Source organism: Dysidea avara, chromosome 6, assembly GCF_963678975.1.
Source record: "Dysidea avara chromosome 6, odDysAvar1.4, whole genome shotgun sequence".
NCBI classification, from domain to species: domain Eukaryota; kingdom Metazoa; phylum Porifera; class Demospongiae; order Dictyoceratida; family Dysideidae; genus Dysidea; species Dysidea avara.
The window spans coordinates 32,557,364-32,570,782 of record NC_089277.1 but is presented as its reverse complement, the minus strand read 5'-3'; the positions used below and the strand labels follow the sequence as shown (position 1 = coordinate 32,570,782).

Genomic DNA, 13,419 nt, shown 5'->3' with positions numbered 1-13,419 from the left:
ATCCATTAAATATTTGCCCATGAAAGTGTTATACAACACATTAAGGCTTGTGTATAGGAAAAGTACAGCACTCAGTGAGTGTCTTGAGGCAAACACAACACTTGGTTTCACCTCATATATACCAGTGGTGGTGGAAGGTGGGGGCTAGAGAGGCTGGAACCCTCCACAACTTTCAGATGAGAGGGGCAGAGCTCCTCTAATAATTACCTTGTGTAACATTACGGATGTATCACATGATTAAATATCGTTGTGGTTTCAAAACCAGCAGCTCTATAGTGGAAGGATTCATTGTACATTTGTTGTACCTGAAAGATTTTAATTGACAATACTTTACCACCAGTTTCAATCTCGTAGTACCTATTTTTCAAAAAATATTCTGGGGGGGCATGTCCCCAGACCCTGAACTATGCTTTGCATGTTGAGTGTGCTTTGCACAATGTTGTAATCCCTGCAACCATGAACAAGCCTTCATTTCATACAAGTGTCAGTTCAAAAAATTTTGAGCCCCCCTTCCCAAATTTTCTACCTTCCTCTGCCTCTACATACTGTATTAGCCTCTTGATATACTCCTTCCTGCTGTATTGTACACATACAGTGGTGCTTTAAATATAAGACAATGTTTTCAAGTAAGGACAAATGTCAAATAGTGACCTCTGAAAATGTCACTCATACTACAATTGATACCATACAATGTAATCATTTGAGGTGGATAACTTTTTGTGGTTGATACATGTTATGAAGGTTCACAGTAAAAACATTCATGGTTGTAAGCAAAATCACAAAATACACAAAAGTTTCCCCACAGTCTGGATGTGTTGTGTGTTAATACTTTTCTATTTGGATACCTTAGTCATGTGTATTCAATATGTTATGTTATTTTATCATCTCCCATTATGTGTGGGGTAGTCATCCACTTGTTATAGGGATAAAAATTACACCTCTAACTCATCCCACCATGTTGTGTATTGTGTCCAGTAGTGTAGCTTTATAGTACATGACATGTTATTAATTTTGTTACATCTACACTATAGTATACCATTTGGGGATTATGTGATGCTGCTATACAAGGCAGACTCAGTGATGTACAACAACACCTACAGAATGGTGTGGATGTGAATGGGAGGGATGGGGTGAGTTGATACAATGTGTAGTGTGTTGACTTGTATACAAAGTGTTCCCATAAGTGTAACCATATATGGTCATGTTTAGCACATACTAATTGGCTATCATTTAAATGGTTAGTATTATATATTTAGTGTAGTGTTCACAAATTAACTACAATGTACCATTCAACATGAGATCCAGGTAGTGTGTTGATGAGTTGATATTGTACAAGTAATGTTGTACCAATAGTGTAATACAGTAACAACAGTGACATTGTTGACAATTTGTCACTGTATACTGGTGTTGTGTGTATTTGAAATAATGATTTCTCAATTAAACTTTGGAATTTTGAAGAATGAATTAGTTATAATTGTCACAACTTACATAACTTTTTCCAAATTTCCCAAGTACAATGTTACTATTTACATGTACTATTTAAACCAGGTGTACACCTTGTTAGTGACCACAGGCTGGTTGTTGGTAATACAATTGTGTACACATTACATCACATTGATGAGTACCTATAGTATGTACAAGGTAAGCTGGATCCTAAAAAATAACTAAAAATTAAAAGTGGATTTTTTCTCAAGAGAGTAAACATTTCAGTCAACTAGATAATTAATAGTGACAGCCAAGATGTCAATAACAGACACATGCCGTTTGGCTCCATTACAAGTTTGGAAAGGGACATAAGCATTTTATGGCTTCCCAATAGGAAATGTATGCATGGAGAAAATTTTGATTGGTTGTAAATATTATGTCAAACATTTGAACAAAAGATATTGAAATATTTTTAGCGGGTCAAGTAGCACTACAAATGAGCCTAATTTCAAGATCATGTGTAATTGCATCCATGAGTTACTAAATGTTTTTGGGGACTCAGCTCAACACGTACATACTTATAATACTATCAATGTACTTGACTGTTAGTACCAACATGGATAAAACATTTTATGTATGCTACAGTGAACATGTGAAAAATGCATGTTGGCTGTATTGACACTGAAAAGACTCTGTAATATTTCTATAACTCTCTATAATGGTATTGTACTGAAAGTATAACAGCATTCACTGCAAATGACATTGTTAGCTTCATAAACCGTCAGAAAGAACATTGGTTGAAATAGGAAGTGTGTTTACGACTTCGCAATATCCTTGAGATGTTTATTGAGGTGAGGCTGAGAGAGCCCCACACTAGTCAAAAGATGGTAACGTCAGTCCATTCACGTACAATAATAATATTACACAGACAACTTATGAAGCTTATAATACAGTTCATTGTAGGCTGGCAAACTCTTTGTACATTGCCCTATACAACTAGTGCTCACCCTCAACCAAACAAGTATTAGCTGCCCTACAGAGTGACTGTCGTATGTTTGCAATAAGTCTAATGTGACATTGTCAGCTGTCAAGCTTGTTAACACTTGTCATGTTTGTGTAATGAAAAATGACCATATTAAAGTTATATGAATTTGTACAAAGTCTATTATGTGACCAGAGTTTACAGAACTGATCCAAATGGCACATTAGGTAAAATCAAACTAACACCACCAGTGGATAGCCACACTATCATACTGCTAGTTTTGACACTCAGTACTACTCAGACGACTCGAGGCTGGTTTTAAAAGATGTATTTTCTGGGTGGTGTAGAGATCTCGAATGGCGGTGTCTGGCCTTGTTAAGAGTCTAGCTTGACAAGAATCAGTGGTTAACTGGTGGATGGACTAAAAATGTTGGCCAGACATTTTTCTGTTGATTTTGTTACATATCAGCTACTAAGGAGCCAGTACAGCCCTGTATTCTCATGTGTGGAGTCTGGACTCCAACCAAGGTCTTCTTCCATTTTGAAGTCTATCCCTTGCCCATCCTGCCACTCCCCACCCTCCACTCCTTTGTGAGTACTCGTGGTGCACGTCAGCTTCTAGGGCTGCACGACACACTATCGTGTGTCTTGATTTGATCTTGTGACCTATCATGTTATACAGGTAGCTATCTAGTACCAGTACCTCCATACAGTGGCACAGTCTAAGTGCCGTAAATAATCTTGAGGCGTCTATTATGCTGCTTAAAGAAAGTGTTGATACAGAAATTAATGCCTCGATATGATTTCGTTGTATGAAGAAGAAGACAAGCAGCCTGATTGAAGATAAAAGGCACAGAGGACCTATACTCGTCAGAACCCCAACGGGCACATCTCATTGGTGAGTTTGTTATTGTGTCATAAAATGGAGGCCATGCACTGCTTTGTTTGGCCTCTAGTCTTGTGATTGCAGTCAGTGAGGGAGTGAGGCTAAAATTCGAGTTTTGGCGATTGTTAAAAAATTTTATATTTGGTCACCTGTAAGTGTTTCTTGTATTTGATGCTGTTTTATTTATTATATGGACTAGTACTATTCCATAAAGGTGATTTTGTTTTCATAAAATGTCTCTAGGGTGATTTTTAAAGGCAGAATTTTGGGCAGCACACAAAAGTTTCACTGCAATCCCTACTTGAATGTAGTGATGTGCGATATGGCTTTTTATGTATATTGCATATTGCGATTATTGCATGCAAAATTATCACGATTACGATAATTATCACGATAATTAACATTGTTGCATTCACGTAAGTCTATTGATTAATACTGAACACACAAGTTTGAATTACATAGTACAAAACTGTAAACAAACAAACCACATTGCTGCTACAAAGTATTAATCACGACAATTGTACCAATGGTTGTACAGCAGACACTGTTACAAAGCATAGAAACTGTGTGTAAGAACAATACAGAAAAAGTATTCACTAAATCATAAAAAATACTAATCAAATAACTGTTTCTGAAAGTTAAACAACATACCGAGAGTGTAGTCTGATACAGTCATGGCCACTCGTTAGCATGTAAAAACACCAACACGTTTACATGTTCAGGTAAGAGTCGATTCCTTTTGAGAGTAAGGATGTTGCCAGCTGTTGAAAATATCTCCTCTGATCTCACGCTGGATGCAGGTATAGACCACATTCTTTGGACTTGTGCTGACAGATTAGGGTAAGTTGCACCTCTTTACCTCCCACCACTCTAGAGGGTCACACTCAAGGTCTAGGGTTTCCTCGTGACTATACCACAATAACTCGGTCTCAACCTTTTCTCTGTTAGTAAGTGATTGTCCTGTTGGTATGTCATTGTCATCATCGTTAAACAGTATGTCGAGTGCAGTTTTCTTCTTCTTAGGTGGCTGAGCACCAGTGGATTCGCAGAACTGATGATGCTCCACTTCACTGCAGGACTGATGAGGCTCCGCTTCACTGAACTCACATGACAAAGACTCGTCTGATGCTGCAAGTAACATCTTCACTTTCATTCTTTCAATTGTATCTCTTCTTTCATCATCAGACATCAGACAGAAAATTAAGTTGCTTAAATCTAGGGTCAAGAAATGCCGCTTCTTGCAACAGTTTAGCAGTGTCTCCTACATAACACTCCTTTAGGTCTGACTGAATTTCCACCTTAATCTGCTTTAAATTCTCGCTGTCATCTTCTTTCCTATCAAAACTTGTGAATAAGAGGAGAGACAATGCTTATAGTGCCATAGGATGACCCACTTAGCACCGTAGTACCAAGAGCAAAAGGCTTCAATATGACCATCAACTCTTCAATCACACTCCATTCTGCTCCATCAGGAAGTAAACTACGTACAACCCTGTCTTGACTATCCAGCAATACAGCACAAAGTGCTTGTTGCTGCTCTACTACCCTTTCCAGCATAGCAAATGTTGAACTCCATCTTGTTTCACATTGCTGTACAAGAGTGTGCTCAGCTACTCCTAACAACTTCTGTTTCTGTCGCAAAGCATATATGGCTTTAGTTGACTTGTGGAAATGTTCCACAAGTTTGCGAACACGCCCCAAAACATGTGAGACAAACCCAAGCTGTAGTCCTCTATTAATTTTCAGCTGGAGGGTATGCCCAATGCATCCAAAGTGAGTGAACTCCAAACTATCCACAGCATTCTTAACATTTCTAACATTATCAGTGGTGATTCCAATAACTTTGGTGTCCAATTTCCATTCAGCTATAACAGCCGACAGCTCAGCAGCTATATTGTCGGCAGTGTGAGCACTGGTAACCGCACGAGTAGCAAGACAAAAACTCTTCATCTCCCAGTCATCACTGACAATATGAGCAGTCACGGCCATGTAGGAGCGGCTATGGCACCCAGTCCACATATCTGTAGTCAGTGAACAGCAGCTAGTATTACTTATTGTATCTGTCACAGAGGCCTTAACACTTTCGTACTTGGCAGGTAATAGTACTCGAGTAAAGTGGGCACGAGAAGAAGGCTTGTATCTCGGATCCAGTGTCTGTAGTAGTCGAAGAAACGGAACGCTGTCCAGAGCCTGAAATTATGGTTGGACATCTGCCATTTTCCGACCATTTTTGGCTAATGTCTGTACACTTTCAGAATTTTTTTGTACAGTACAATTGAGTATGACTGACCAAATAGCAGGATTTGTCAGATCATTTCCAAAACATAATTTCAGGCCCTGCCTGTCAACTGTTGTAAGTGGTTCCATGTCTTTGCACACATACTCCATCACCGACTCCTCACATTGCTTAAAACGCTGGCTTCCTCGAGTGTAAAGACCTTTCACAAAATAATCCATCATTTGTTCTTTTACTCTTCGACTTTGGCGTTGATGGAGACGGAGTTGACTTAGCAAGAAGCGAGTACTCTTCATCGTGACTATGCTTAAGGTGGTGAATTAAGTTCGTCATATTTCCCGAGTACGGTAAAGTCCGCGAGCAAACCTTGCATACCACTTCTCTTCTGTTCAAAATTGTTCCAGTTCCATCAGTTCTAAATCCGAAATAGCGCCACACTTTGCTCTTGCCACTGGGGAGCGGAATTAAGTTAGACGCCATTTTTCCATTGTTCATGAAACGTGATTAGGGCGCATGCGCATGCAGTACCATATCACGATATAAGCTGTTGGTTAATTGTCATCACAATATTTAAAATATATCGATATTTAAAATATATCGATATAATCGATTTTATCGCACATCACTACTTGAATGGTACTACATTGTACTGTTTGATTCAGTTGTACACCCATAATGTCATTGTAATATTATTCAGAAGCATCAACAAAAAATTTTCATAAGTTATATCTATAATTAATGGTATAAAAAATAATTAGCTATGAGAGAAAATCCCGAATTGGCATTGTAACAATGTGGGAAAATGCCCAAGTTAGCATGTTTATCTATTCAGTGCCAAACTAGAGATTTTCCCACATTGCCACAATTAGAGATTTTCCCTCATGACTTCCATCACATATTGTTTCACTACTTTATATCGTTGGAACCTAACTTAGTTCATAAACTTTGTTAGATAAAATACACATGTGGTTGTGAGGAGAGAAAGCCATTAATCCTTACATATGTGACTGTCTCTGGGAAAACCGTTCTTATCGCCCATTTAAAAGTATCGAGAAACGTCAGTTTTAAATATTCTGTGTGTTGTAGCTGGCCAATGGTGGTAGCTACGCATACCAAATTTTCACACGTTTCACAACAATTTCTTACCTTCCTGATCATCCACTGAAGAAGTAGTCAACAGCTAAGTTTCCCGCCATTTTAGATAGTTTTTAAACCGAGGTTGTCTGTATCAGGCGAACTCCAGAAGGGGTGGGAGGCGGGGGCCCTGGAAGGCGGGCAAGATGGTGTTCAAAAATTGAAAAGAGACGTGCTAGGATGAATTAGGCCAAGTTATAGGCCATTCAGGGCTCAGAACTGGCTAAAATGAAAGGAAATTTACAGCACAGGTCATTGTCCAACACCACAGAGCTGTACAGCCACACACAGCCATCTCCTGGTCGGCCAGGGCTCCATCAAGATCCCAGACCACTTGTACGGCTCGCCACTGTGCTCTAGAAAAGCAGCCAGCAAAAGCAGACCACTTTACTCTGGTCAACTGTGGCAGTGAAACTTGATAGTGCATTCATTAAGCTTTGTGTTTGTGTGAAAAAAATCAAACTTCCTGTCTTGGGCGATAAGAACGGTTTTCGTAGATCCAGTCACATAATATGACAGTTTTATACATTATAACTTAAATAACACATGTGAGACCTCAGACACATGTAGCAATGGGTACAGTCCTTATGTAAGGGTGTGGGTATGGTAAGGGTGTGGGTATGGTAAGGGTGTAAAAGTAAGTGAAGTTGGCAATTACATAGAGGTTTACAACTAGTCAAAATCTTTTCTCGGAGGCTATGATACTTTGGTAGGCAGCATCATCTAAACATTTTTAAACAGATGACTTGAATGTGGCCCATTGCAATCACTTTACAAGCCCTGCGTAATTGCTACCCAATGCTATCACAAGGATACTACAGTCCGTTAAGTACCTAAAATATAATTTTGTATAATCTAAATAAATGCTCTCTCTCATTTAAGGAAAGTATTGATATGGAAAAATAATGCCTTTGTAGCTGGCATGAAGGATAAGATGACTAATTGAAGATAAAAGGAATGGGAAAACACAGAAGGCAGATATTTGTTAAAAGGCACATCCACCTCTGATGAGTTTATTGCTGTAATGGTGCTAATTGGTGGCAGTGCTACAAATATGAGTCAAGTTATGTTGAAGACCTAATTATTGAGCACATATTTGCAATGTTATTAAAATGTGACCAGATTTTACAAAACCAATCCAAATTGCACATCATGCAAAATCAAACTAACACCACCAGTAAATAGCCACACTATTGTACTAGTTTTCACCCTCAGTACTACTCAAACTACTTGAGACTGGTTTTAACAGGCGTCTTTTCTGGGTGGTATAGAGATGTCAAATAGTAGTATCTGGCCTTGTGAAGGGTCTGGCTTAGCAAGAATCAGTGGTTGGCCTGGTAATGTTGGCCAGACATTTTTTCTGTTGATTTTGCTACATATCAGCCACTAAGGAGAGAGCACAGCCCTGTAATCTCATGTCTGTACTCCAATCGTGGTCTGCCTCCATTTTGAACTTGCCCTCCCCGCCGCCTCCTCCCTTCACTCCTTTGTGAGCACTCGTAATACTACTTCGGTCATCCAACTGCTCAGATTTCTATCTTATTTGGCAGGAAGTTCTGCAAGCAGCTACAAGTACTGGAAGTGGTCTGAAAGATAATAGATTGATGCACCTTTTTTGAAAATTTCATATGCGTGCTTACTATCCTTGGCAAGTTATGCTTGAATTCTTTAAAACTATTTATCTTGAACTTCTAATATGCGATTTGGATTGTTTTTCCAAAATCCAGTCACAAATGTCGTCTTATTAATGTGGTAAGATTTTTAAAAGATTTTTTATGTATGTAAATACCTCATTAACAATTTAATAAAATTTTGTATGTTAACAGTACCACTTACAGGAACACAACTTGTATGCACCAAATATTGTAAACCCAAACCCACAATTAAATGTGATTTGTCACACTATATAAGTTGAGAAGTTAAATGTGTCAAGGTTAATTAGGTATGGCACTATTATGTGTTGTTTAGAAATATTTTAATGTTTTATGATTCTTCAATTATATTCACAAAACAACTTTATCTTTACTTGTTTTCTCTGTTAGTGTATCTATATTGCCAAGTATGAGAGATTGTTCTATTAAGGTGTTTCATATTCATATTGTTTTGATTGTTCTATTAGAGTACTTCAGAGTTACAACAACTAACTTCATGACTATTCTATTAGAGTATCATCTTAAAATGTACAAATCTACAAAAAGTGTGTCTATATGATGCTGGTACTATACTTAATACTTTTACCAGTGTATGTATCACATTATGTTGAGATAGTTTTATTTGGTATCAAACCTGTTAGTACAGATCACATGATATCTGTACAGTGTGTATGTACTATTACTATCAGTGTGATACATTGTAGACTACATACAAATAATATGAAACCAGAAACTAGAAACAGCTTTATGAGCCCTCTATTATCTTTGGTACCACACCTCCAGCTTAATCCACTGCATAACTGAGTAGTGAGATTGAGATACTCTAATACAGCAGTCACAACAACAGTGTATTTTATAGCTATGCTCTAACAATAAGAGTTAACAAATTAATACAACAAAATTTAATAATTATTGATTTAATAATGAAGTAGGGTTCCAGTGATTAAAGTAGTAGTGTAACAATAGATGATGATAAATATGAGGGAAAATCCCTACTTGGTATTGTAGTTCCACATTGCTACAACACCATGTAGAGGTTTTCACTCATAGCTACCGACATCTCTTGCTTGAATACTGTTTATCACTGAAACCCTACTTCATTTTTAATTTAAGAATTTTTGTTATACTAGTTTATAAACTTTTTTCATGGACGGATCTAGGAGATACTACTACAAGGGATGAGGGGGGCAAAAGATAGAACAGTGTTTATTCCATTATGAGAATAATGGAACTCTAGTGCACAAGTTACCATAGAGTCGCGTTGTTAAACTCAAGCACTTATAATTTCCATAGTAAACTTTTATAAAAATAATACTATCTTGTAAGGCATGTACGCCTAATAAATAATTATGGTGTTTTTAACACTGAATCACCACGTTGTAATAGTACTAGTACACTGTAGTGCATGGTAACTGTGCTAGTGTATAAGAATATTTGACTCCATTTCTAGGTGAAATCCTTCATGATGACAAGAATTATCACAATTCAGAAGACTGATTTGCTGTATACAAAGCCAGAGACATAAGCACTACTCAAGGAGAGATTACTTTTCCAGTATTCTTCCTGTGCATAGCTTTGTCACATGTAAGCCTTGCGTTGGGCCATGTGTGCTTATCAGTCATGGTTATTCACAAGAAATATGTATGAGCTTAACAAATAATATGCACTTAATAGACACATACGCTTAACAATCCAACTCTACGTTATATTCATTTGCATAACTCTGTCTGGTATAGCTAGCTGGATGAACGAAAGGAATACAGTTTCTAAGACTCTAGTTGGATATCTTCTGAGAAAAAAATTTAAAATTAGCCCTCTTATGCTTGAATTCGGGAGCATTGTTGATAGCTATTTAGCTAACATAATGCATGCTTTACAAGGCATACAAAATTGATTAGATAAAACCTGTTTGATGGTAGAGTGTACCAAACAAAATAAGGTAGTAGCTACTGTTACAAAAATTGTCAGTTAATAGCATTAGAATTGTGTTTGTTCTATTTAAAGTGGTGACTGCTCTATTATTAGAGTATCTCAATCTTTATCACTAAAAACATCAAATTTATTTATCTCATTTTATTCACAGTGTAGCTACAGTTTATAACTATTAAGTTGCTTTATATAACTGTTTTCTTCTATTTGCTTGTTGGCTTTCTGTATTTCTGAATATGGTTTGAATAGATGATTCCTGTTTCTAGTGCTAATATAGTCTTGTAAGTCCAAGGAGGGAAAGAGAAGGACCAGAGGGGCAAAACCCCCTTGGCCCCCTCAGATCCACCACCTATGACCTTTTTATTAGAGCATAGCTATAAAATACATTGTTTCCATGACTGCTATACTAGAATATCTTGATGTCATTACTCAGTTGCACAGTAGATTAAGTTTGGAGCATGGTACCACAGATAATAAAGGGTGTGTGAAGTTGTTTACTATGTTTGGTGATATCTTTTCTATGGAGCTAGATCATTTAGGGGCGTAACCTCAACAAGTGGTGTCATGAAGTGTTCTGATCATTTCAGGGGGCATGGTCTAATGCTATTATTACAGTATATCAGCTACTATGGTACTTTTTGTCTATATACACTCCTTCAAGTAAAGTGTTAATACGGAAATTACTGCCTTTGTATGGTTTCCTGGCATGAAGAAGTAGATGACAATTTAATTGAGAATAGCAAAGTACACAGATGTTAGACATTCACTGTTACCAGTACAAAAGGTGCATCCCACCCATGAGTTTTTTGTTGTGACTTAAAGTGGTGGTGGGTGTGAGTTGCTTCATATGGCCTGTAGTTTTGTGAATGTGGTTATGCAGTGAGGCAGTCAGGTGGAGGTGGTCAACACTCTACTAAGTAGTGGAGCTAACATATGTGACCAGATCTGCAAAAACCCCATGTTAGTGCATTTTTTGAATTCCATTTTATTACATTTTCTTTATCTAGATAGCCAAAGGGATGGTCAACTAAAGTTTCAGCTCTAGAAGGCAAGAAACTTCAAAGTTATAGTGCTACAAAGTGGCAACAACAGAAATTGATTTATACAGTGCCAATATGGAAAATAACTATAGGTGCTTAAGTAAACAATTATAACTTCCAATTACAGTCTCTACCAAGATGCAACTTTCATCATTGGGTTCTCCATGAACAGGTGAATCCATTGCTGCCTTTCCTATGACCAGGGCAAAGCAAAAACGTGAGAAGAAATGATTGTGAACCATTCATCCAATACAAGGCAGACTGACACAAAACAAAGATTTTGGAACTACTCTTGCTTTATGCTATCAAAGTTTAAGCATTTATCACTTTCCTTCAGTGTGAAAAAGTGCTTAAAATTTACGGAAATATTATTTTATGATTTCATAAATACTCCGCATTTTTTTTGCATTCTATTATAAAATTAGGCTTGTGCGAACATATGGGATTCTTGCAGATCCAGTCACATTATCAGCTGCTACTCCTATAGGTATACAGTAACCACTATAATCACTGCTTGATGTTTGGTCAACAACTGTCACTTAATTACCACAAGACACTACATTCTTATCACCCAAAGTGAAAGTTGAAGAACTAAAATTGAATAGCTGAAACTGGGTAAATCTTGTAGAACAGGTACTAGTACTCACCTCTGGTTAATTGAGATGTCTACGAGACTAACATAACTATGATTTGCATGGTCTCAGTTAATGAGATCTTTACTTGATGTACACCGTTTAGATCTTTTTATGGCCAAATTCTGTGTAATGAAGTGATGTTATTAACAAAATTATAGTATGTACGTGTTGAGCTGAATCCTCAAAAACAATTAATAACTCACGATTGTTACATTGCATGTGTTTCCTGTATTGCTCGATAAGTAGCACCTCTCAATCAGCTAAGAATGTATTAAAGGTGCTTCATTTGAATGTAAGAGACTCCAGTTATGACACTGTAAACTTTTGCCATACACTTCGATGGGGAAGCCTCTAAAGTGCAGCCCATTGGTGTTCATGTTGACACATGTTTGTGGTGAACTCAGATGTCACACTCCCACCCTCAACACACATGATTTCACTATCTGTTATGTAAGAGGCTGTAATACACTTTTGCAAGAAAATAAACCAGTTTTTGTGTGTGTAAAACAGAGTTGCATGAGTAGAAGAGCTGGGGCCACTGTTGCATTGTATTCAGAAGACAAATGGCCTACTTACATTCAGGGAAAATAACTTCTTCAGTCAAAATCTGTTATACAGCATTGGTGTACCTGCAAGTGAGCTGCACAACATGTATTTTACTTCACATTTATCACACAGCTGCCCATCATCTTCTATTGTGAATTTGTCATTTTAATCCTTTTCTCATTACTTCGTCACACATGTACACAACTTTTCCAGCCAGCATTTTGTTTTTGAAGTCACATTCCCACAAAACTCTAAAAGTTTCAACAAGCGAAATAACACTGTTTGTATGAATTTGGGCTGATAGTACCAATAGTGACTTCCAAACACTCCTGCACTGATCAAATATACAAGGGATGGTATGTTCAACTTCTGCTAGCATAATAAAGCAATAATTTTTTTTTATTAAAGTGCACACACTTACACTTCATCTGTATTTTCAGGTACTTCACAGAGTTTACCTGAGGCATCATCAAGTTGCAACACCATTGCTGCAAATATTAAACAATCTTACATCATATGAAGTGAGGTCAGAAGACTTGGACCCGCTGCTGCTGCTAGTAGAAGAGGCATCGCTATCACTGTTGATTTGGATGAGGAATTGCTCTAGAAGTTCTTCATTACCCAAGTCTCATCCAAGTACACAACTGGTCTTCCTTCAGTTCTGTTGCACTTCATTCATGATAAATATTTATGACGTTGATGGACTATGCAGGGCTGCTCATAGTATACCCTGTGTATATGTGTAGTGACATAAAACACAAACTGTTGCAATGCTAACCTCTTGTCATTAATCGTCTTGTACTTAAATCCCATATCACTCAACACTCTTTTAAGCTATGTTCTACCCCAGAGAAACACCATCATTCTTAAGTTTGGCCTAAGATGGAGTATGTGACAAAGTTCCAGGGTTCAAAATTTAACTTACCAAAATCTTTTAGAGTTATAGATTTTCCT

The 13,419-nt window shown here is 37.4% G+C and overlaps 1 protein-coding gene across 1 annotated transcript; it reads right to left on the bottom strand.

The window, feature by feature from the left end:
* Positions 1-4,631: 4,631 nt before the first annotated feature.
* LOC136259415 (E3 SUMO-protein ligase ZBED1-like) lies at positions 4,632-6,009 on the bottom strand. The gene is made up of 2 exons (XM_066052903.1): positions 5,766-6,009; positions 4,632-5,314 (listed from the first exon to the last, which is right to left on the bottom strand). Exons 1-2 carry the CDS (start codon positions 6,007-6,009, stop codon positions 4,632-4,634), a joined length of 927 nt encoding a protein of 308 aa, XP_065908975.1.
* Positions 6,010-13,419: the final 7,410 nt, after the last annotated feature.

Excerpts from the sequence above, each read along its gene's own strand:
- LOC136259415 (XM_066052903.1), bottom strand. The coding sequence starts at position 6,009 with ATGGCGTCTAACTTAATTCCGCTCCCCAGTGGCAAGAGCAAAGTGTGG. Across the intron at positions 5,315-5,765 it reads ATCAACGCCAAAGTCGAAGA|ATATGTGGACTGGGTGCCAT; the intron begins GTAAAAGAACAA and ends CACTGACTACAG.